This window comes from Lytechinus variegatus, chromosome 4, assembly GCF_018143015.1.
Source record: "Lytechinus variegatus isolate NC3 chromosome 4, Lvar_3.0, whole genome shotgun sequence".
NCBI classification, from domain to species: domain Eukaryota; kingdom Metazoa; phylum Echinodermata; class Echinoidea; order Temnopleuroida; family Toxopneustidae; genus Lytechinus; species Lytechinus variegatus.
Window position 1 is genome coordinate 41,605,779 of NC_054743.1, and position 25,628 is coordinate 41,631,406.

A 25,628-nucleotide genomic window follows, 5' to 3' on the forward strand; every position below is an offset into this window, starting at 1 on the left:
CCATTCAAATATATTAGGAAATGCAAGTTAAATGAAAGCAATGAACTCATCAGGACCCTGTCTTCCAAAGAGCTGCGATGATCTGATCAAACACAACTATGGACAGCCAGCAACAACATCTAATATGCATGTTCAAAATATTTTTCCAACTATGGTGTATATTTATGTATTCATTGTTTTCTTGAAAATTCCCTGTGCTTCTCTTTGTTTACACAAAGGACATTGTGCAAATTTCCTGTAGAAAAAATTTATGACACTGATGGATTTCCATAGTTACGATTGATTGGATCAATTGTAACTCTTTGTAAGACGGGCCCCTGGGCTAATAGTTCATCCAAACATTTAAGATATAGCTTCTGCCCTGGAAGGCAGTGATCATGGCCCAGCATCCTTTATCCATTGACAGTTTCCAATTTTGGTGTTAGTGTCGGTGTCAGTGTTCCACAATTTAGATTGCCTTTAAAAGCCCTAACACCCACGTTGATGGAGATTAGTTGGAGCATCAGCTTCATGATACTGTATTAAGTTTGGTGCTGTGTTGATATAAAATATGGCTAACATCAACACCATGAGGACATCACCATACTTGAAATCATCTATTGTGTTGAAAAGACAGAAGTTCCAAGTTCAGGTGTTTATCTAAAATGAAAAGACAAGGTAAAATATTGATTAAGAAAAATGAACAGCTTCCCACCTAAAGAATACAAATGAAGATGTGCCTTCTTTCAATAAATTGAATTATTCAGATTTTTAAAAACTGGACATTATTGTTTTTTCCAGTCAGAATCACAAATTTCTTGATAGTGTTTTTTTTCAGTCTTATACTGAATCAGACTGGGTTTTCTTCCACTTATTAACCATTCACCATCTAAGTATATTGATATTGAAATCTTGCAAAAAGTGAATACTGACAAAAAAATAGGCAGAAAAACAAGAAAGCTGCAGAATCACTAATAAAAGCAACAGCTTCAGAAACTTCATAAAATGTACATGTAGTACCTTTTCAATGTTATCATCAGAGCTTTTCAGAGCATTAGAAATTTAAACAAGCCTTGCTGATATAGATGCCTTGCCTCCCATGATTTAATGAGGGGGGGTCATTTATCAACCGTTTCTAACAAAGTGGTAACGATTTCATGAGATTCAAATGAATCAATCAATTAATTAATGAACTAAATGAATAAATGAAGATATGGATGAAAGAATAAACAAATAAATGAACGAATGAATGAGAAAGATGAATTAACAGATGATGAATGGATGGATAAATGGATGATTGAATGAATGAATGAAATAAAAGATTAATGAATGGATGAAATACATGTAGATGACTTACTGAATAAATAAATAAAGACATGGAAAAATAACATTAAATGAATTAATAATGCATTAAAAATGTGGGAAAATTATAGTACGAACCTGGTTATTTTCTTGAAAGGATCCGATATCATACTTGGGAGCTTGAGAAAGAGGTTTGAGAAGAGAGTGATGAGAGGCTACATCTGATGAGTTGATAACCCGAAGAGGAGCACGCTGTGACCGATAGCCCCCATCATGTCCCGAGGCCTGCCCATGCTGGTGGGGGTGTGGTTGGGGGTGTGGCTGTGGGTGTGGCTGGTTTGAATACTGGTACTGCTGATGAGCTGGTGGAATCTGCTGTAATTAAAAGGCAAATTCCAAGAATGGGAGAGTGTTAGTACAGAGCAAGACATACAAATATTACAACAGAGAAAAGTCACCATTCGCATTAATTTCTTCAAAGATGACGTACAGTAATGAAAGTTTACATCTTCAACAAGGAAAGATAGAGCTAGGATATCTGAAAACACATCTTCCACCACATGGAAACAAGTATTGGATTCATGCTTATATGTGTTACATAGTCACTATACACTCACAGATATTGCATATTGCCAATCAACTGAAATATGCAATGATATAGCAGTTTACAGATTTTACAAACATATATGTGAAAGATTCATGAACACAACCATAACACAATAATTATTCATGTATTCATTGATTGTAAATTGCATGAAACACAGCGAAAATTATCATTCAAAATTCAAAATGACACACAACAAATACTTTGGCAATGACAATTCTAGAATATCTGAATGGAAATAAATTCAAAGGTAGAAAAAGAAAAAAAATTAATGTTCCATGATTTTGTAATCATATAAATCATCTGTAAATATTGTGCTTTTATATGTTTATTTCAATACAAACTTAAACAAAAAAATAAGTTAATAATCTGACAATCTCATTAAAATTAGACAATGCCATCCTTGTCTTATCAATACAAATTCTCTATCAGAGAGATAGGAATAATCAGTTTCACTATTGCACAGAAGTCTATATATAGACATGTAGCTAGTGCTTCAGGTGGAATTATTCTTTCCAGGTTGGAATATCACTTTTTACCTGCTGTTGCTCACTGCCCTTCACCGCACTGGATACATCTATCTGCTGCCCTCTACTGATCTGTTCCACCACACCCTGTTAAGAATACAGGAAGAATGTACTGATATTTACATGGTGGACTTTACAGAATGGAAATACATGTATATGCTACATGATAACTGCACAGAAATAAGCACAAGAAACATGAATTTATCTTTGCACATGAACACTGTTCAAGTTTGAAAAGTAAAATGTGGTTACCTCATCTGGAATGGAATTTTTTTCTTAAAGTTGAATATGCTCTCTGCTTGTATGCTCGACTATAAATATCATGATGTCAATCAGTGCAACACAAAAGTTATATCACTGTGATGGATGATTGATTATTGGAAACTACACTTTATCATGTCGTCGCACGCACCACGAACCGTCCTCTGCGCACTTCGATGCGAAAGTTAAGCGCACTGTATCTATTCCACAAACCGTCCTCTCTGTTGCGTTGCCCACTGTGGCATAAATAATTAACTTCAAGAAAATATAAAGATACGGGATGAAACTTTGGAACCTGAACTTTTTGACGAAGACACTGGTAAATAATTTGCTCTCCTAGTAGGTGCACTTATTGCTGGTTTAACCCTATCTAGGCTGGGGTATTTTGGGAGTTCCAATGGCCGAGGGGGCCTCCCAGGCCCCCCCTAAGATCTCGGCCGTCGACCGCGCGATCGCGCCGAAAATTGGCACGCGGGTTGCCTGGAGCATAATCTACAAGATTGTATAGTAATTTATTTCATGCGAATCGCTATTAAGTGATTATGCTAATTTATGCGTAATTAGTATGCAAAATCATACTTTTCCCTTTAACTCCCTAAATAAAGCTCCAAATGTACTAATTTTTGGTATAGAAACTCTTTGTGGTGTCCTTAGCAAGTGTACATGAAAAAAATTGTGATATCAAATCATTTTCTTATGTATTATATTGTTTTTTGCAATTTCTTATGTATTTCTTTGTTTTTTTTACCTTTTGTTTTTCATTGTTTTTTCAATGAAATTTGTTGGGGACTCTTCTGTGATCATAAAAAGCATAAAATGAATACATTTAGACTAGAAAAACTAAAAATAATCATACATTTATGAATTTTGGTTGAAAACACAATTTGCATTGACTTTGTACATGAAATCACGTTTTTGAGCAATTTTCGGTCTGACATGCATTTACATAATGTTGTGTAATTTCGGAACCACGTACCCGGGTGACGCAAAATTGGTCTCAAAAGTTGCGCAAGACTTGAAAGTAAAAAGTCAGCGAGCGGCGCGGTCAAAAAATTTCGCACGACGAAAATATCACGCGATTCGTTGAGGGGGGCCTCCGAGGCCCCCCCCCGGCCTAGATAGGGTTAAAAAAAACCTTTTCTTTAAATGCGTTTTCTGCAAAAGTAACTTTCGCATAGAAGTGCGCAGAGAGGACGGTTCGTGGTGCGTGCGACGATGTGATTGGCTTTGACAAATCCCATTGCAAGATGTTATTAATTCTTAGTTTGTAATGGAGTTCTCATTAAAAAAAATATATATATACATTGTACAACTATCTTACTTTACTAATTTATTCTTTTTATTTGTAGCCAAGACCTTGTACGTTTCAGAGAAAGATTTTTAGAAACATAGGACCTTAATTAGAATGAAAGAAAATTTGCTAGCAAGATTCTCAATATGTGTAATATAGTACATAACAATTAGGAACTTTAGTAACAAATGGCAACTATAGATATGTGTATATATTATTACCTGTGCTAGTCTTGCTATACTCCTAGGTGAGTTGATTTGACTCTGGCTAAGCTGAGAGACAAGAGCACTAATATGCTCAGTGGTTAGGCTTGCTGCTGGCTTCTCTATAGAGTAGATATTAAAGAATAAACAATTCACTTGGTTGGGAGGAATTCCTTAAATGCTCAAGCACTTCATAAGGGTGGCCAGGGTATAAACAGTATGCAGTGTTTAGAAAAATGTTTAGAAATGCTCCACTGCAAGGCACACACATAATTAAAAATAGTGAAATAAAATACGAGAACTTAAGAATAACAAAAAAATTAGACACACTGAAACTGAAAAATCTTCAAATGTACTAATTTGTTGAATGCTCCTGTATCTGGATTTTTTTTTGTATACATTCAAAATATGTCTTCAAATCTTAATCTAACAAATCTCTTTTTCTCAGTTGCATAATGAATTAACAACTCTTTTTTTTAAATATTTTTAATTCTGTTTTTGTTGTTTGTTAATATGTTCTTAACTGACTTAAAGTAGAATTTGTGATGTCTTGAGATTTTTTTTGAAAGCCACATATTTTCATGCCAATCCTCCAGTAACACTTTGTATATACATCATATGTATATTAGAACACTTTATGAAATTTATAAATGAGTTGAATACATTGAAAATGAAAAGAGAAATGATAATAATAAAAACCTACCTGCAGTGAATGGTTTCCTCAGGTATGGATGGTTGAGCAGCTCCTCAATTGAAGGCCTTTTCTTTACATCTCTAGTAAGGCATTTCTGAAAGGAAATCAATTAGATGAGTTACAGAAAGTGAACTTCATCTCGAGAGATTGTCGACATCCAGGAGAGCGAATGGCAGATAGTAAACGCACAAGAAGCAAACATGATGCATCAACACGTCAAGTAAAATATCATTCCAACAAGAGATTTCGACCTGGGGAGCGTTTCATCCACATTTTCGTCTGACAATTTGTCAGATCTGACAACTTTCCTTGATTTTGATTGGCTGAGTAGCACTGTTACTATGGTAACTGTCAGATAAAACAGGACTTAACGAATAAAACGTCTGACAAGTCCATTCATGAAACACTTCCCAGATCTCAATCATATTATATCACCATACTCCTAGCATTCAGTTTCTGATCTACTTTAATTGGGCCAAGGATGTCAGGGCAAAAAAGGTATTATTATGGTAACTTTGCAGTCTAATACTTCCCTGAAAACCTTGATTCTGATTGGTCGTTGAGCATAGTTAGCATGCGAAGTTATTCTGAGATGGCAAACTTAGTTTTGAGCAACAAGCCCCAGGGTAAACATAATTCAAAACCTGGGAAGTGTTTCATCAACATTTTCATCCATGGTAACTGTCGGATAAAATGGGATAATGGGAAACACTCCTCTGTTCTTGGTTAGTATGTAGCTGTGTATCTAGAATTATCTTATCTTGCTTTCTTGTCTGTTATTATACTGACTGAAACAACTCAATGAACATACTGGTAAAAATACCACAAAAACATAAATTTAATAGCAAAAATTGGTATCGCAGAGATGCCAACTTTTGGAAATCAGAATTAGGGAGGATTTGCAACTGCCACCAAATTATGTGCGCGTAGCGCACATCTCGAGCGCGGAGCGCTCGACCCTTGCGGCCGGGGTCCAGGGCCCGCCTTAGGGCCCTGGAAGCTCTGGGTTTCTAGATGCTCTCTGGTGCAATCTGACCCTTATTTTGGGGCATTTCACATGTTTTCAAATAAAAATTGTTCCCACTTTTTTAACATAAAAAATATCAAATATGCATTCTTACATGTAAAAAAAATGAAAGGACAAAAGAAGTACCTGTTCAACAATAATAATTAATAAGGAGGAATTATCACTATCGGCTATAGGTAGGTTATGTTCCACTATAAATCCAGTAAAGAAAAGCTCAGCGCTGGTCCCTTGCTTGGTGAAATAAAGTCAACAGGGTACTAGTGGAGCTCGAAGATCTTGTCTTCGTAATGTCCGTAGGCCTATGCCGTTTGCTCCGGCTCCCAAACGGTGCTTCCGAATATCATCACGACCTCCGTACTCAACTGAAATGTCCACGCTGCAAGTTGCGCAAAATGCATGGTAAATTCCTCTTTCCGACTTCCGAATACACAGGTACTGGAGACTGTATTCAGTCTTATACTTCTGAGACCATTTCTTGGTCTTCTTTTGTTGATTTTCCGCCATTTCGTGTCAATATCAACCCATCAATACGCCAAAATCACACACCGATAATCCACCGCACGATTCGACAAATCCAGTGGCCCCGAGCGCACACGCCTCGCGAAGCTAGCCGGGCCTACCGGCCTGGTGCACAGTGGATTCCCGTTGGGCATATCACATGCACCAGCTTTTCGCTGGTCCTTATTTGTCTACCTCTAACACACAGAATTTAGTAGCAGCGAACGTAATGGAGTTACTACATGCTAAAGTTAGCAGACGATACATGTCCTTCCAATCCAATTTGATCAATGCAAAAAAATCGTAATTTCGGGAGGATAAGGATGGTAATCGTAAGGGCGGGAGTTGGGATGAATTTTCGGGAGCCTCCCGATGAAATCGGGAGGGTTGGCATCTCTGGTTTCTCCTTAGCACGGGAATAGATCATACATACCTTCATCACATCAAGGAGCAGCTCGTTTTCAATAGGAGGGAAGTCAATGACATGATCTGGATTGCAGATGGCCTGCATCTTGAGGAGCCTGTGCACTATGTGCTGGAACGGAGTGCGACCATAGACCATGGAGTATAGAATACAACCCAATGACCATACATCACTTTTACAGTTGATCTGTAAGAATGGAGAGATGAAGATGGATCATTCTTGTCAACATACATAATCCTGCTTTTATTACTGGGCAATTTCATAAAATGATCAACCTTTTTGTACACTCGACCCCAATTTTTCTCAAGTCTTACTTCACTTTATTAACTGACTATTAAGTCATGGTCCTTTGAGAACATTACAGACTTTCAAAAGAACCAGAAATCAGATACAGAAAATTTCATTTTCATTTCATTTCATATACATGTAAAGGGGGTTGGATGTACAATTGCCCTAATTCATTCTTTGCAAACATTACATTATTTATTGAAAGATTCAACATAGCTACATGATAATACTTTTATCACTAATATCAAATCATGGCAAAAACTAATTACAGTATTGGTCTACTTTCTGTAAATTTTCCTGTGCAATTTAAGACACTATACAGCACACAAACTATTACATGTTACATGCACTCGATTCTGACTGCCATCATGTTTTTTTTCCCTTCTAAATCTAAATTCATTTAGATTCACTGTTCAAATGCTCCAAATCTACAGTGTGAACACATTTCCACACAGTGGAGGCCTCTAGGGTGTGAGGGTGAACGATCATTGTGTGAAATGCTCAAATTCAACAGTGTGAAGATGATGTAATATTGTGTTCTACACTTTCCAGTAGGGATATGTGTATGGAGTGAAGGTGTGTTGAAATACTCAAATATAACAGTGTGAAGGGGATTTCACATTGTGTTCCACACTGTGAAAATACTGTGGCACACATTCTGGAACACTGTGTTCTGTCCAGTAGGGATGTGTGTATGGAGTGAAGGTGTATATAAATGCTCCAATTGAACATGATTGAGGATGATTTCCAATTGAAGATGATTTCACATTGCGTTCCACAGTGTGAACACATTGTGGTAGACTGTGTTCTCTCCAGTAGGGATGTGTATATGGAATGAGGGTGTGTTGGAATACTCAAATTGAATGGTGTGATGACGTTTTCACATTGTGTTCCACACTGTGAACACACTGTAGTAGACTGTGTTCTGTCTAATAGGAATGTGTGTATGGAGAGAGGGAATGTGGAAATGCTCAAATTGAATGGTGAGATGACGTTTTCACATTATGTTCCACACTGTGAACACACTGTAGTAGACTGTGTTCTGTCTAATAGGAATGTGTGTATGGAGAGAGGGAATGTGGAAATGCTCAAATTGAATGGTGTGATGATGAATTCACTTTGACACTGTGAACACACTGTAGTAGACTGTGTTCCGTCTCATAGGAATGTGTGTATGGAGGGAGGGAATGTGGAAATGCTCAAATTGAATGGTGTGATGATGAATTCACTTTGTGTTCCACATTGTGAACACCGTGAGGGACACTTTGTTCTTTCCAGCAGGTAATTCAAAACACTTTAAGAAATTGAAATATATAAGAATTAATTTTTACCTTGAGTCTTGGTTTCTTGTGACCATACTCGTTGACCTCTGTGACCGGGGACGTGTCCTGAATGGCTTCCGGTGACATATAGTTGAGTGTCCCAACCTGGGATTCCTTTATCAAGCTGGTGTGGTCATTCTGAATGGCATTGGCTATACCAAAGTCTATGAGCTTCAGACTGGCCTCAACAAAGATGAAGTTGGCAGGTTTCAGATCGCTGTGGACGATGCCTGGCATTGACAAAAGAGAGGACTTACATAAATGGTTCCAAAAATTTTCCTCCAGCGACAATTGGTCCACTGTTCATTCTACACACTAATTGAATGACCAACTTCAACCCTGGATTTAACACAATACCCAACCCTAACCTAACCCTAAATCTAACATAAAAACGAAGACGAAACCCGGGGCAATTCATCGCAGGATTTAAAAAACAATAAGACACAAAGGAAATTAATTATATTTTGACAATTTTTATGTAGATTTTTATTAGAAATGTAAAAATCTATATCTTCACCAAAAATTAGCATTCTACCAGCTATATTAATTCAGTTAAAGGCAAAAACATACCCTTATTTGCATAATTAATAAAAAAATATAAGCAATTAATTTTTTGACATTTTTACAATACAGTCTTGTAGCTTTCATCCAGCTCGTGACGGTCCCACAATCGACGGCCAAGATCTGAAGAAGGGGCTCAAACTACCCCCCCCCTTGTATGTTGGTCTGAAATGGCCCAGTTAAAATAGGTTTAAAATGACCACCCAAGTGTTTGTATACATTGCCATGTATAATATGTATATTATACATGGCAATGTAAATATAACTTCTCATTATTTTTCAGTCATTATTCGCCTTTATCATGTTAACACACTCTCTTGTAAATACCATAATCCCCCAATACATGTACCATTAACTGTAACATAATAGCAGCCCAATCCTTCATTGAGTCAGTTCCGTTTAAAGAATAAGAGTTCTAAATACGACTCCTACCACCAGCCCCACCATTGCACTGGGTTTCACAACACTTATATCAAGACAATCTTGACAATTAACTCTACAGAGTATGTTTACATTAAGATTATCACCCACCTTGTTTATGAATGACGTCTACAGCTTCCAGCATCTCTTTCCAGTATCCCCACATATGATCAGAAAAGCTATCTTTGTTCTTCTTCAAGAAGGTAGCCAGATCAATGGAACCGCATTCCATGACCAGGTAAATGTAGTCCTCCGTGATCTCACTGAAATGAAGAGTAGCAACATTTTTTGTCAATATACATGTACATTACCATCCTTGCATAGATACCTATATAGAAGATTTTCACAAAATTACAATGACAATTGTCATTGGTGCTCCCTCTCTCTCAAAAAAAAATAGGGGGAAGGGGAGAAATAAAATTTTGAACTGTCCCTATTCAATAGGCACAGTTGGCAGGTGTGGGAATGGAAGGGAAATCAGGCTTAGCAGAATTCTTGTTGAAAGCTGCAGTTAAACAAGGTTCAGACTTTTGTTCAGTCACTTTTATTGGAGAACTGAAATTGAACAGATGCTGAGCAAGAATTCAAATAAAGTAAAACAAGGGCTAAATGTGATTTAGACTTTTGGATAAGGAGTCATAGGTGTTGCAAGAAAATTATTGCAATCATTGGCCCGTATTCTGAAGTCAGGTTTAATTTAGACTACGAACTAACTCTGTGCAAAAATTATGGGGAGCCAAAAATTAAAAAATTCTGTCTATGTTGTATATTTTGTATATTAACTATTTTGTTTCCTTTTTCTTTCATGAGGAAAAATATTTCAAAATACTTAAAGGAAAAGTCCACCCCAACAAAAACTTGATTTGAATAAAAAGAGAAAAATTCAACGAGCATAACACTGAAAATTTCATCAAAATCGGATGTAAAATAAGAAAGTTATGACATTTCAAAGTTTCGCTTATTTTCAACAAAATAGTTATATAGTTACATCCAAGTTAAATTAAACCAGGGTTTAATTCAAACTCAAGTTCAGAATACATTGTGGTGCAATTTAACAATTAAATGATAAATTTTAGCTGGGGCAAATCAGTTTACACTCCTCTTGTTGCGAGAAGCAGAACAGCAATTTGCACCATAACACATATAGGATTTGGAACCTCAAGTGAATTTGTAATTGATAGGGAATAATTTTGCTTATGAAACTTTATTAGCATTTAGGTCAAAAGAAAAAAGCTCTCAATTATAAGTTCTATACAGTTGTATGTAAAAATCTGCTCCACAGAAGACTTTTTGTGCAGCAGTTTTTTTGAAAATGTGGGGCAAATTGCAATGTAATAACAGGGGAGTGTGTCAACAACATTTTTCTTCAACAAGTTGTCAAATATGACAATTTTCCCTATTCTGATTGGCTGAGAGGCACTTCTACTATAGTAACTGTCAGATACAACAGCTTGTCAGATGAAATGTCCGACAAGTCCTTTCATAAAACGCTCTGGAATATCATTCCCTGATTCAGGGTGCTACATAACTTTTAGAAGTACTTGCCCGGTTGGGAAAGTAAATTTTTAAATATTTGGAATATACTTGCCCCCAAAAATAATTGAAAACAAAGCTTTACCTCTTCAAAATAAAGTTTTGCAGTTTTATCAACCACTGATCTTTTTCTCTGTTTTGACATGAACTGATCTACTTTTTTATTGTATCTCTTTTTCCAATGTGATTTTATCTTGCCTGCCATGACCAAAAATAGGGTCAATATCATATCATATTGACCCTAATTTTGGTCATTCTTCTGTGAGAATTTTGCTTGCCCAATTCGGGCAAGTAGTTTTGGTCTTTACTTTAAACCATTTGCCCGACTCTAACTTTTACTTGCCCCAGGCAAGTGCTAATGTAGCACCCTGCCTGATTGATCCCCATTTACTTACAACTCTCCATTAGTCAACTTACTAATCATAGAGGTGGATAATCCTTTTGAATGATTTGAGTCTTTCAAGTAGAGTGATTTCATTCATGTAACTCTGAATAGCCATCTCGTCAGCAAAGTCCAGCTTCACGTACTTCAAGGCCAATATCTTTTTACTATCTTCACTGAGAACCTGGAAAACCTACCAAAAAATATGTGTGCAAAGAAGGAATGATGAAAATATAATGCAGCTAATTACTAATCATCATCACCATAATCACCACCACCATCATAATAATATAGGGAAAACAGACAGAATACACAGAATTGGCCTTTTGAAAAGGAAAGTGGCTTTTCAAACGGAAAATCATTGAAAAAAAAATTTTTCTCAAAATGCACAAAATAGCAACAGAAATCATCATCAGCATCATCAATGTAATCATCCTCATCTTCATCATCATGACACAAATTCATCATCATCTCTTATTCTCCTATATTCATCCAACATTTTTTACCATAATATTCATTCTTAATATCATCATCATTGTACTTATCATCAAAATCATCATCATCTTCATCATTATGACAGCAATTCATCATCATCTGTTATTCTCCTATCATAATCCAACATTCTTTACCATATTCATACTTATTAATATCATCACAATCATCAATGTCCGTACCTTCGATGAGCCACCTTTACCAATTAGTCTAATGATGGAGTATCCTTTCCCATTCACCTGAATGATGTTCTTAGACTTTGGTTGGGGGGCTGGGGCCACCTGAAGGCGAATGGATGGAAAAAACAACAATAAATATGACTTAAGAGTTAGTATTTCATAATTACTTTTGACAATTTTTTTCTGGCAAGGGAAAGCTTGTACAAATTTTGGTAGTAGAAGTCAGTAATCCTCTGTTACATTGATAGTCAACCCAGTAAATACTGGATTCCTATGGGAATTATGGAATGAGATGGACAATGGCTATACTGTAATTTTCATGAAATATCTTTGATAACATACACAAGGGTCGTGTGGTCTAGTGGCTAGAGCATTGGACTCATGATAGTAAGGTTGCGAGTTTGAATAAACGCTCTGCCATTGTCTCCACTTTGATTAAAAGATATGAGAGTAGTTTCTGTTGTCTGTAAGGTCAGCCACTATGGTTATAAACCAGCTTTGAGTTACTAGCAAAAATGATGTAACTTTTGAAGGTTTCCATGGCGAAGAAGACTGTAGTTGATTTCACGGTACACCATGTATCTTTCTTGGGCAATTGTTGGACCTGAAAAGGACCACCCAAAAAATTGATGTTTCGACAAGTGTGTTCCTGTCGTCTCCTGACCATACATAACCCAGCAAAAAGATATCCAGCCAAGTTCTGTTTCTGCAGAAGTTACCATAACAAAGTTGTAAAGGGATAAAAACAATATACATGTAATCACTTACCATCTGTGGTGCTGGATATTGTTGGCTGGGCTGCATGACAGCAGGAGCAGGCTGCTGGAAAAGGCGTTGCTGGAGTGGCTGAAACTGTTGCATATCCACATGTGGCATGCCCATTTGTGGAGGTAGTGGTTGCTGTTGAGGCTGTTGTTGCCATTGTTGCTGAAGTGACGTTTGATCATAGCCCATTTGTTGAACAGGCATTGCAGGTTCTTGTCTAGAAAATTTGAAAAATAAGATAGTCAACTGTACAGATAACCTCCATATAAAATCAAATTTTTACCACAAAGTCATGACAATTTATTGACCTGATTATGCAAAACACATCTTCTAAGTCAAACCTATTGCTATGGTCCTACATGTAACAGATTTCCTAATGGCTTTGACTTAGGCAAAGTTACCAATACCTCTGCCTTAATGTCATGTAAGATATACTTGAAGCAAACGACAGTAAAGAATAAACGCAATGGGGGGGGGGGGGCTGATGAAAGAAATTTAAATTAATTGCAAGACAATTTCAGATCAATTAATCAACTGTCTTACACACATCTATGAGTCTATTTTAGGTCAATAAATCAGTAATAAGTATTGTGATTGAATGAAAAGTTGCTGTTGTGGTAGGCTTGGAAGAAAGAGTTCTGTATGAAATGATTGCTTCTTTGTAATTGTTTTTTAAATTTTAAATTCACAATTAATTTTTAATACAGTTCTTGTGAAAACCAGATAGATTCAGTATAACTTGAACAAGTTTTGTACATTAATAATGCACCTTTTCATAAAGTTTGCCCATTGTCCTGGCACCGTAGATTCTGCGGGCATCTCCATGGTTCTTCCTTTGAAGGGGAAAGGATTCCTCTCTTGCTGGGTGATATCACGAGGCGTCGTCTGGACGCCTGAATCGCTCTCATTGGTCTTCTCTGTGATCGGTGCTAGCGGTTCAGGTTTCACTTCTGGTGGGCTACTCTTCAGGGGCCTGATGTCATCGTCGTCTTCATCATCATCATCGTCATCATCCTTGGATGACTCCTTCTTGAGCTGTGGAAGACTGGTTCTACTGACTCTCATGGGCATACCAATGTTACTGCAATGAAACAGATCATAAGATATGAACCATCATGAACTTGAATTTCTTGTCTATTTTTTTAACAACATAGATTCTTGGCTGCATGTACTCAAAAGTCATGTCTCTGCAATTGCTAGTTCAAAAAATATATCGCATATCCGACCATTGGAATTTCTGAATTAGCGACCTCTGTGAACTTTTTACCTCCAGATGTAATCAATTGGTCATTTGATTACCACAAGAATGAGACATTGATATAATGACCTTTGCACTCATGCCCCAAATCAAGTTAGATTACTGATCCTTACATATACACACATTAGCCAAGTTTTAAGTTGATCCATCAAATGGCTCTTCAAATGTTATTAGTACGGTACTAGATATCTCAATGTAATGACCTCTGTGATCTTTGACCTGTCGGCTTGTTACCCCCAAATTCACCATACCATCCTTATCCTATAATAAGACTTTTTTAATCTCAAAATTAGACTGCAAAGCAAGCTTCTTTTTACACAATTCTTTGCGTGTTGTGCTTACCCCCTCTTGCGCCTGCTACTTCCAAACACACTCATCTTGTTCTGAACATCAGGAGTCTGTAGGCCAGAGTACCTTCCAGCATTTATAGGCATTGTATCCCCTTCATGATCACTACTCTCACACTTGTGCTGGGAAGGAATCCTGGAACAAAAGTCAGAAACAATATTGAATACCAAGGATAAATAAACAATAATAAAAAAAGACTCAAAAGTGGGTCAAAGATACATGCCTCTGTTTTACAGAACACAAAATGCTATTTGATTTGAGAATGAACTATGTTACTATCAAGCATATACATCAGAAGAATAATTTCACTTATCAAATCTTAATGCAGTTTTGGCACACAGCCGTGTGTCAAAGCCATGTGTTGCTGTCCTCGAATATGTTCGAAGATGTATATAGCCCGATATCAAAATGGCAGATAGGCAAAAGACGTTAACTGTTCAGAACAAAGTCCAAAAAGCCCCCAATTATCGATACAACTTCATCCAACCCTAAAACAATGCTAATAACGTGAAAGGTAATTATGCCATATGTGTTTGTTTAAAGATGTTATGTACCGGTAATCATTTATATCTGATGAACGCAGAATTTAAAGCATTCTTGTTACAATGGCAGATATAAATTTTGACCAACATATGTGATATCGCTATAATTCATGAAAAATATGCATTGATTATGATTTTGTTAATTGATATTGGTAAGATATTTTTATATAAATCGACAGAGAATTTTCTTAATGATAACAGCACTAAACAACACTGAATCTTTAGACTGACTGGGCAGTGGCTCAGTGGCAGAGCACTTGAATGAGAAGGTTGTGGGTTTGATCACTGACCGAGTCAAACAACAGAATTGTAAAAATCACACCTTCGGCCTTCTAGCTAGGCACACAGCATTTACAGTAGAAATGGGTACTAAATAAAAATGTTGTGTTGGAGCTGTTCTATACCTGCAGAGGCTACCCTTTGGTAAATATATCTATTTTTGTCATTCAATGGAAAGAGTGAAAAGTATTGCAAATAGATTGAAAATAACACAATCAATTGTCTTGTGTACAAGAGAGTAACAACCTATTTCATACAATATTGTAAAAAAAAAATTTTATAAAAAATAGGAGATGAGCTTGGAAAAGAAGAACAAGTATCATTTGCAGAAAGTATATAGCAGCAATCATATGATTGTTTTACCTTGATCCAACCTCTGGTCTTCTGAAACTAACAGTAGTGTCTACATACTCCATAGTACAAGGCACGTGACTGGATTTCTTCTCTTCCAGCTCACTGTGGAATAACAGGGTGAAGACTGATTAATGTCACCATATTGCCTTGAAATTCTTTAAATTCTTTTACAAATATGTAACACAATCTTGTTTCCTTTCCATTTACAAAATTTTCATAACATTCTTACATAATAAATAACACAGAAATTTTTTGTCAGGTTATGAATAGATTCCAAATGTGAAGATTACGACAAATCTGAGCTTCGAGACTATCTATTTTCCTCTGAGATACTCACTTGTGAGAGGGATGTACCAAGGCTGGCGGGACAACATTCATCATTTGTGGCCCTGACAAAGAAAAAAAGAACAAATTATTTATGAACAGTCTATTTCAATAATATGATACAAGTAACACATCAGTTTCTTTTATTCCTTTCATTCCATTCCATATACCTCCCTCTTTCTTGTTTGCTCTGTACCTGTTCATTTACAGTTAGGTTTAGTCTCGAATGATCCCAAAATATATCTTACACCCACAGACATCCAAAAATCACCAAATTATTAGGGTGCATTGGGAATACTATACCTTTTCACTCTCCATCCAAAAAATAGTAATAAGTTTCAGTAAATGAATTTTATTAATATTGCTGATTACATTTATATCTTGATCATAAGATGTACTCTATTGCATGCATTAAAATGCAAAAACATGTATGTATGGCAAATCTTTAAGAGAAGCGGCATGCTAGCTCAAGATGAAGCAGCATGGGAAAATTTTGTCCATGAGGTCATCAGAAATGACTCAACATCACATACATATATTACATTGTGTTGTTGCAGGAATGCCCTTGGCACCATATTTTTACGCATTGCATTCACGCAGAAACTCCCTTAGTTGCCTGCTAGAGCGTTTCTGCACCGATAGGGTGCATGGGAGTGTGATGCTAAAGGCGATCCTGCACGAACATGACGACATACAAATGATATAAAACTCGATTGCAGTCGATACAACAAAACATAACTGACCATCATGGGAGTCCATAGGTTCTTGTGAATCAATGAGAATGGGAAGTCCGTTCTTGACTCGGTGAATGGCCTCGGTCAGCTTTGGGTCAGAGGTCACTTTCTGACCCTTCTCCAGGATACTCAGACATTTCTTAACATCACCTGTGGAGACAGAAACATGAAGTACAGTATTTAATATTGATCAGTCATTTTTTTTATATGTTGTATTGTGCATGAACCAAATTAAAACGAATAAAAGACATGTGCAACTTCTAATTCTTGAACAAAATCTGGGTCTCGTTAAAGGTTTCGATGGAATGTTTGATAGAAAACGATGATTCTGACTGATTCAAGGATGGTCTTTTGAACATGGTGTGCATGCAGCAATGATTTTTTAGATCGTGGGCCATTGCCGATTGGCAAATCATGCATCTCACACTTAAAGTAGAAATATATTGAAAATCGTAAAACTGGAGAATCATATATCACAATAAAGGAGAAAATAAGGAGAACACGATGGTGTACATCATTTATCATGGAGACGGATGAAACTCAGTTAATTGATAGTTTAAAGTTCTCTCTCTGAATGCTTCAAACACGCAGAATTACGTCCGCGAAATTGGGGATTTTTTTATGACGTCACTGTCTGTACGAGAGGCGTGATTGGCTCTCCCACGTGAAGCTCCACTTGCATGCAAAACCTGTTGCAAGGGTACATTTTCTCCACATTGTCACTGAATACTTCGATCCACATTGTCACTGAATACTTCGATCCCGAAATGATCGAAAGAAAACCCAGAATTTTATCTAGATTTGGATTTTCAAATTGATGATTTTGAGATGAAGAGAATGATGATGAAGTGAAACAACACAGTGACGTAGTTGGAGGTAAATTGGGGGAATTACGCCGATGATGATGATGAAAATTCAACTTGCAACACAATCACAAGTAAAGTCATGTACATACCGATTCGCTACCAATTCATGCTGCTGGAAGTGCTAGCTACACCGCGCGGGCCAAATTGAATTCATGCTGAACATGAATAACCACATCCAGACAGTCTATCATAAGAAGGAAAATGATATAACTGTACTTACAAACAAGTGAATAATCCGAACCTGAAGGCAAATCAACTCAACGAATAGTACCAGACGATATGGCATATGCACTGACGATAAACTTCATCCGGCTGGATAGATTGTCACTCGTTCTGTTAGATGTAACTTTTATCTCATTAATTTGACAAAATTACGAAACTCGGGGAATTATTATTCTATATAAAAATATAGTAACATCTCATCATTTTTTGAATTACGATAAAACCTGTTTTGAAGGAAAACGTTGAGGTAAATAAGATGTAAAAGATCATCCCATCATGCGTAGCATTATGTGATCGTAAACAAACCATCACAACAACACATGCCGTATTGTTTGCTCGCCTTGGCTCAGATTGAGAGAATAGATCTATGCACGTTTTGCACAGCTCTCAATCAGCAAGGAAGGAATACGTGCATGTTTGCGATGGTTTGTTTGCAATGACATACAAGCTACGCATGTTGGGGGGGGGGGATTTAAAAGTAATTTTAGTTTATCTCAACGTTTTCCTTCAAAAGAGGTTTTATCGTAATACAAAAAATAATAAGAGATGTTACTATATTTTTATGTATATAAATAATTCCCCGAGTTTCGTAATTTTGTCAAATTAATGAGTTACAAATTACATCTAACAGAACGAGTGACAATCTATCCCAGCCACATGAAGTTTATCGTCGGTGCATATCGTCTGCTGCTATTCGTTGAGTTGATTTGCTTTCAGGTTAATTCGGATTATTCACTTGTATGTAAGTACAGTTATATCATTATTTTCCTTCTTATGATAGACTCTCTCTGGATGTGGTTATTCATTTTCATGGATTTAATTTGGCCCGCGCGGTGTACGTATAGCTACCACTTGTAGCAGCAGCTGCATGAGTTGGTAGCGAATCGGCATGTACATGACTTTACTTGTGATCGTCAGGCAAGTTGAATTTTCATCATAATCATCGGCATTGTTCCCCCATTATTTACCTCCAACTACCTCACTGTGTTGTTCACTTCATCATCATTCTCTTCATCTTTAAAATCATCAATTTGAAAATCCAAATCTAGATAAAATTCTGGGTTTTCTTTCATTTCGTGATAGAAGTATTCAGTGACAGTGTGGAGAAAACGTACCCACGTAACAGGTTTTGCATGCAAGTGGAGCTTCACGTGGGAGAGCCAATCACGCCTCTCGTACAGACAGTGACGTCATCAAATTCCAGTCAATTCAGAGACCGATGCGAGGCATATTTCGGAGGGGCATTTTAGCGTTTTTTAATCGGCGATTTTCACCTTTTTGTATTATTTTCGGTATATTTGAATGACCCACTGATGATCCCCACATCATTACCTTTCCATTGATATATAATAAGACCACATTCATAATCAATATATTTCTCCTTTAACACTAATAGATCATTTCATAATTGAGTATATCATGAAAATAACAATAACCCAAGTCCATCTACAGGGTAAATAGAGTTAAAATAAAATACAGAAAGCTCATACCAAAATGCTTTTTGCCTAAACATGAGCCCATTCCATGTGTAATTTATATGACCAAATTCTTCCTGGACTGACATAAAAATCGTTTCATTTTTCTTGATTTACCACATGTAGAAATGAACTATCATGGACTTTGGCCATTCTAATATTATTTACCATGGGTTTCTTCAAACTTTGCAGCTTCCAGATGAACAATGGCTTGCTTTCTGACATTGGCCCGGGCAAACTTGAACATCAAGCGTCCGTCATCCACATCACGGGTGCTAGGAAAGAAACAAGATTTCGGATTTATGCCTCGTTTACATCAAACATATCATCTGCGGTGTGCAATCATGTACATGTAGCACTATTTTATGAAATTAAGTTGAACCTCAGAATGAACATAAATTTCATATTTTACATCCTATTTTGTTGAAATTTCTCTATTACGCCTGCTTGAATTTCTCTACATGCATTTATTCCCATCGACCTGGTGGGTGTTTCATAAAGCTGTTCGTAAGTTAAGAGCGACTTTAAGAACGACTGGTGAACCTTTCTTACACGCGTAACCATCTCCAATGAATATACTATTTACCACAAGAAAGGATCACCAGTCAATCTTAAAGTCGCTCTTAAGTTACGAACAGCTTTATGAAACGGCCCCCTGGTGAGGTAAACATAACCTGTGAGCAGACGTAGTCTCACACTTTAGGCGAAAGAATCCCACCTTTGGGACTCTTGTTCATTCCTTACAATCTTCTTCTCATGCCTGTATCACAGTCTATTCTCATACACATTATACACAATGGCTGTGACCTAAGCTGAGCGACACGAAAATGTCATGCATAGCTGGTCTTTGAACTTGGCATCTCTGTGTGAGTATACACCAGACCTGCCAACCTCTGGGAATGATAAATTGTATTCTGTCATAAAAAAAATGTATTTTTCCCCAAAAAAGTGTATTTCATAATAAAATATGTGGTGCACTCGCTCATCGCGGTGCTCAGATGCATGCAAGCTAAAATGCGCACTGCTCTTGCAGATGAAAGAAAAAAAAACATTGCAACAAATGTATTTCTCACTCTGGTTTTCACAAAATGATTGAAAAAAAAACAAGTTATCTGAAATTACATTGATCTAATAACCATATTTGTTTAAGTTTTATGAAATAGAGACATAGAGATGATTTTTCTCAATAAATTACGATTTTGTAAAAAAAAACAATAGATATTTTTTAAAGAAAAAACTTACTGCCATATTTTCGTTGCAAAAACATACTAAATATGCCAAAAACCTACTTGTTGGCAGGTTTGATACACGTACAGAGCCCTGTAACACAGAGGCTAGCAATTAATCGCTATGAAATGGCCTGTCATGATCATCGTTGCATGAACATTTTGTTCAGTAGACCGACGAAGAACCAATTAGAATTGCTCTTTCAAATTAGCGATCAATCGCCAACCTTTGTGTCATGGGGCCCAGAATGTCAGAACAACTGATGCTTACGCTTTGAGGTGAGCAAGCTTGATGAAGATCCTGGCGTAGGCCGGGTCGTCGCGGTACTTGTCGATGGGGATCTGCTTGGTGGCACGGTTGTAGGCGAGACTCAAGAACCTGAAGCGACTGGTCTCCTCTGCGTGTAAGGTGTGTGATTCTACCAGGGAGAGGTAAGCGAGCCATTCACTGGGTTTGTTGCCATGCCTATCAAGCTCTGACATCCATTCTGTGTGGTCTGTGATTGAAAGAGAACATATTGATCAATACAATATTTAACATATGGTGCGAATATCCCTCTAGGCATATTAGACATTGAATGTTTCCTCCTTTTTTTGATGAGTGTTATTAAGAAAAAAAAATTAACATGCTTATGGATTTTTGGAAGCCTGATTTTGCCATAACACTTTACATGTATCGAGTGCAACATGCCTTTCTTTAATCAACATTGCATAAGCTTCATGAAATAGTCAGTGGTTGTCACTGATTTTTTTTTATTGTAAGCTACTGAAATCCTTGCAGCTGATTGGCTCAGACCAAATAGTCCGTTAAAATCACTGATTATTTGTTTCATGAAATGTTTACATTGTGTCCTGGGGCTACTGTGCTGCTGATAACAATATTGCATGTTTGGTATACGATGAGTGTCGCATAATCAGTATATGAAAACTTGACATTTCAGCTGATTTTCTAAAAATGAGCGCATCAAAAATGTCAAGTGTGTGATTTTAAAGGTGCTCAATGCTCATGCTGTGATACAGCAGTTTGATATAGCTCTACCTAATGTGAAGGCCTGTGAAAACATACACACTTGGCCATAGCAGGCACATGTATGATGAATAATATTCATTATTAAACTTGAACTTGCCTGTCATACTGTGAAAGCTGGCCAGACTGGTCAAGTTGCCAGTGGTGTTATCCCGTGTGTTCCCGCTCATCTCGGTTGTCTCCTGAGATGATGCGCAGATAACTGTTAAAGAAATATACATGGAATTTTTAGAATATTGTTTGTAAAACAAAAATAATACATATTTCATTTTCAAGTACCTTAATATGGAATATTTTCATTTTCTCATCTACAGTTTCAAACTACATTACATGTATATAATCTAGAATCTACATAATATATATTACTTGTAGTTTCACTAGGTCTGTAACTGGAGACTTTGCTATAATGGCGGCAGAGCATATTAACATATTTAGGTATTACATGCAGATCACAGAAATTAAGTTCTATGGTACCAGTCCATTTACTGCCTACATGTATCTCACATTAGTTTCCAAAGACATAAGAAATCTAGGAAAGTTCATTTACATGTCAAGTGCTGATACCAATCGAATGCGCTAGTCAATGTACACTGGCAGGGTATCGGGGTATTTGGTACTAAAAGATATGACCAAATTTATGACTGCTACAATGTAGAGCCTGTCATAAGTTTTGTCATCATATCTTTTGCCTGTATATTGGGGTTGCACGCAATTAAAGCCACATATTTTTGGTGTGCGCAAAAGAGAAGAGACAAATTTTATGAAAATTTTTGTGACAAAAATTATGACATCCACCAGAACACTGATTTTGTCCTATCTCTGAGAAAAGATAAAATATGGAGAAAAGACAATGTTCAGAATACCGCTCCAGGTTTTATAGTAACATGATTATTTGGAGACGGCAAGTAATAAAAGATAAACAGTGGATTGAGGACACTGCATCTATATTAGGCACCCTCAACTCCTGTACACGTAATCGACCTCTACAGTCTACATACATGTTAGATGTGAAGTCCTGCAAGGGGAAGTGGAAAAAAGACCTGCCTACATCTATAAAGTCATAAACCAAGGACAAGAGCAGTTTGAGGATCCTTGTTTTCTGACACCGAGTCTGAGACATTCCAAATTTTTTGGACCAGCATGTCTACCCATGCTCACTGGCTAGTGATTTTGAATGGTGCCTAGTCTACATGTAGATCTAGACCTTTTTTTTTATGAGACCGAGAGCACCATTAAAACTGAAACAAAAACATTTTGACATTAGGTTGAGTCAATAATTGGACCATCATCAATTTACGACTTGTTTGAATTTTTTGTAATTTCATTTTGATGCAGCCGAGGCATCAATATCTAACTTTAATAGATCTTCTACTTGAACAAAATGTGGTACCAACCGAATTACCGAGGCTGTTGCGCACGCGTATAGCCCCGGGCTCGATCGGCCATTTTCTTTTGAATTTTGAAGAAGGGGAGCTACCGCGACAGAACTTCGTTTTTTTGATGTTCCAGTCTGTGCCTCGATGTCGGGAAACTGCCACTCATTAGACCTTCATCCATATAATCGTCGTAAGTGCTTGATTTTTGTTAGTTTATATTCAGAGAATTATTTTGACCATACTTCACGCTTCTCCGTGAGCCATAGACAAATGCACGTACGATTCTGGGCTCCCGACCGCTACGCGGCCGGGAGCCCTCTGGGTTAACATCGTCCTAGAATAAACCTATAATTTAGTTAACAGTTAGACACTAGAAAAAAAGAAGTTAACTTAGTTAAATTATACACACACACACACGCTATCATCAGTAGAGGCGCTGGTCCAAAAATTGGGATTGTCCCAGAAAACAAGGATATCCTTATAAACCAAGACAAATTATGTCTTGATAAATTGAGACTGTCCTTGTTTATGGGGACGTTTTTTCTTCACTTCTCCCTACGGGACAAAGACAGCAATTAGGGGAATTGAGAGTGCTAAAAATAGATTCAGTGACCTCAATTCCCCCCAGTTCACCGTTTATTTATTATGACTTGCCGTCTTCCAATAATCTTGTTATGAAACCCGATATGTTTACATTGACTAGCACTCTTGATTGGTGTCGGCACTCAACAGGTGAATGAACTTTCCTAGATTTCTTGTGTGAAGAAATCCTTATATTATAAACTGAGACAGTCCCTGTAAACTGGGACGATCCCAATTTTCTGACCAGCGCCTCTACTGATCATAATTCATATCATAACAAAAAGCGACCTAAAAAGTCACCCTATATAAATCATATGATGATGCAAATTTCTATGGGATGAGATCGGTATTCGTGAAAATATTGACAAAAAAGCAGCAAATTTGTCATCTTATTTTGCGCCCTTCCGGAAAAAAGTGAATTTTTCATCATTCATTCATTTCAAGGCAGCATCACAAGCTCAGCATGAGAACTCCAAATATTGTAAGTAAAACTTGATTGGTCTACGTCTATACCAATTCTAAGAACGGCAATTTTGCCATCCATATTTTAGCTTGAATTAGTTAACTTAAAAATCATATAAAAATACCCCCATCCTTCATAGCATCCACCCGGCATGCGGCACCCACCCGCTGGCCGCCGCCCGCAAACCGCCCGGCGACGGCGTCGCTCATCACCATAAAATCGCACAGGATGATTGATGCTGACAATAGCTCAGAAATTACAATCCTTGTATACATGCATATCTGGCCAACAACGTTAAACGAAACCCAACTAATGTAGAATCTAAAAAACTCTTTAGATTTAAATTTTAAAAGAAGGAAAGTGCACTTACATGATGAGAACTCTTCTCTAAGAAGTTCGCTTCGTCTTGTTTACCGTCGGCGATTTAAATTCACCGCAGATTGAAAAAGTCATGTGATATCAATAAGCGAATCTGATTGGTAGTTGTTCGTAGTCTTTAACGACCAGTCCGCGCTAGCGCTGTAGTTTTTTGGTCTTCGTGCATGTCACGTCATAGTTGTAGATTTTGGACCATAATTTGGCACAAGAATTTGATTTTCAGGAATATTGTCCTATTTGAAAATTAAAATCATTCATGGGTCTGAATGTTTTTATTATTCAAAGAAGAAACATAAACATGCATAAAAAGACAAATTTAATGTACAGTATTCTAATTTTTAAAATGGCCTCCACTTTTACTGTTTTATATCACTTAATTTTTTGAAAAAAAGTGTTGTCTCATATACGACAAATTAAAATCAACCATCCCCTTACAATTTTGATTATTAAATTAAGAAGGAGGAGGGGAGGAGGAGAAGGAGAAGAAGAAAAAGAAGGAAAAAAGAATTATATAGGGGAAGGTAAAGAACAAGAAGAAAAAAAGAGAGGACAAGGGAGAACAAGAAGAAAGGGAGAAGGGAAAAACAAGGACTAGAAAGAAGGTAAGAAGCTAGGGGAAGGTTAGGAAGGAGGTGATTGAGAAGAAGAAAGCAAAGAGGGAGAACAAAAGAAGAGAAAGAAAGGAAGAGGGGAGAAAGAGGCTAGTTGGATGAGAAGGAGAAGGCCAAGAAGAAAAATGGGGAGATCCAGGGAGAGGGGAGAAGAAAAATAAAGAATTTGAAGACAGAAGAGACAGAGTGAGGAGCAGAAGAAGGGAAAAAAGTAGAGTTTTCATTATGCTTTGAGGGCATTTTAAAAAAAATCAGAAATCTAAGTTAAATATTTGTGGCCATCATGTTTTCAACATCATTATATCATCATCGACAATATAAACATTATTACCATCATCAACATCATCATAATCACCATCGTAATCAACATAAAAAAAAGTTCTTTCTGTTTATATTTTTTAATCAGGTGTATTCACATACAATTATATATTATCAAGTAGACTGCTCCTTTCCACCAAATCCAAATGTAAAAAATGTTTCAATACTAAAGAGAGATTAGAGAAGGCAGGTAGGTGAAAGTTCTAAAATTAGACAAGCAATACACAAATCATGAATATCTAAATGTATACAAAGTTGTTTATGAAAAAAAAGCTAGTGATGTCATTGTGACATAGCTCTAGTTAGGTAAATCCATACTTATTTATTTTTTTGCAATTGCTTAAACAAAGGAGATGTCTATAAAGTAAAAAGTTAACAAAGTCATACTCAGAAGCAAACTTTTCTTTAATGATATAAATAATAATAGCCAATTTTTATAAAGCGCTTTTCCCAGAATGGCTCAAAGCGCGTCACAGCATATTATTACCCCGGT

General features: G+C 36.8%; 1 protein-coding gene across 1 annotated transcript; it reads right to left on the bottom strand.

The window, feature by feature from the left end:
* Positions 1-1,389: 1,389 nt before the first annotated feature.
* On the bottom strand, positions 1,390-24,228 carry LOC121412994 (dual specificity protein kinase TTK-like). The gene is made up of 19 exons (XM_041605756.1): positions 24,199-24,228; positions 21,508-21,609; positions 20,652-20,877; positions 19,323-19,429; positions 16,601-16,741; positions 15,871-15,922; positions 15,543-15,635; positions 14,353-14,493; positions 13,522-13,833; positions 12,756-12,969; positions 11,991-12,089; positions 11,352-11,509; positions 9,513-9,664; positions 8,430-8,650; positions 6,820-6,996; positions 4,871-4,955; positions 4,186-4,289; positions 2,425-2,499; positions 1,390-1,656 (listed from the first exon to the last, which is right to left on the bottom strand). Exons 2-19 carry the CDS (start codon positions 21,575-21,577, stop codon positions 1,390-1,392), a joined length of 2,694 nt encoding a protein of 897 aa, XP_041461690.1. The 5' UTR covers positions 21,578-21,609; positions 24,199-24,228.
* Between the last annotated feature and the right edge of the window lie 1,400 nt (positions 24,229-25,628).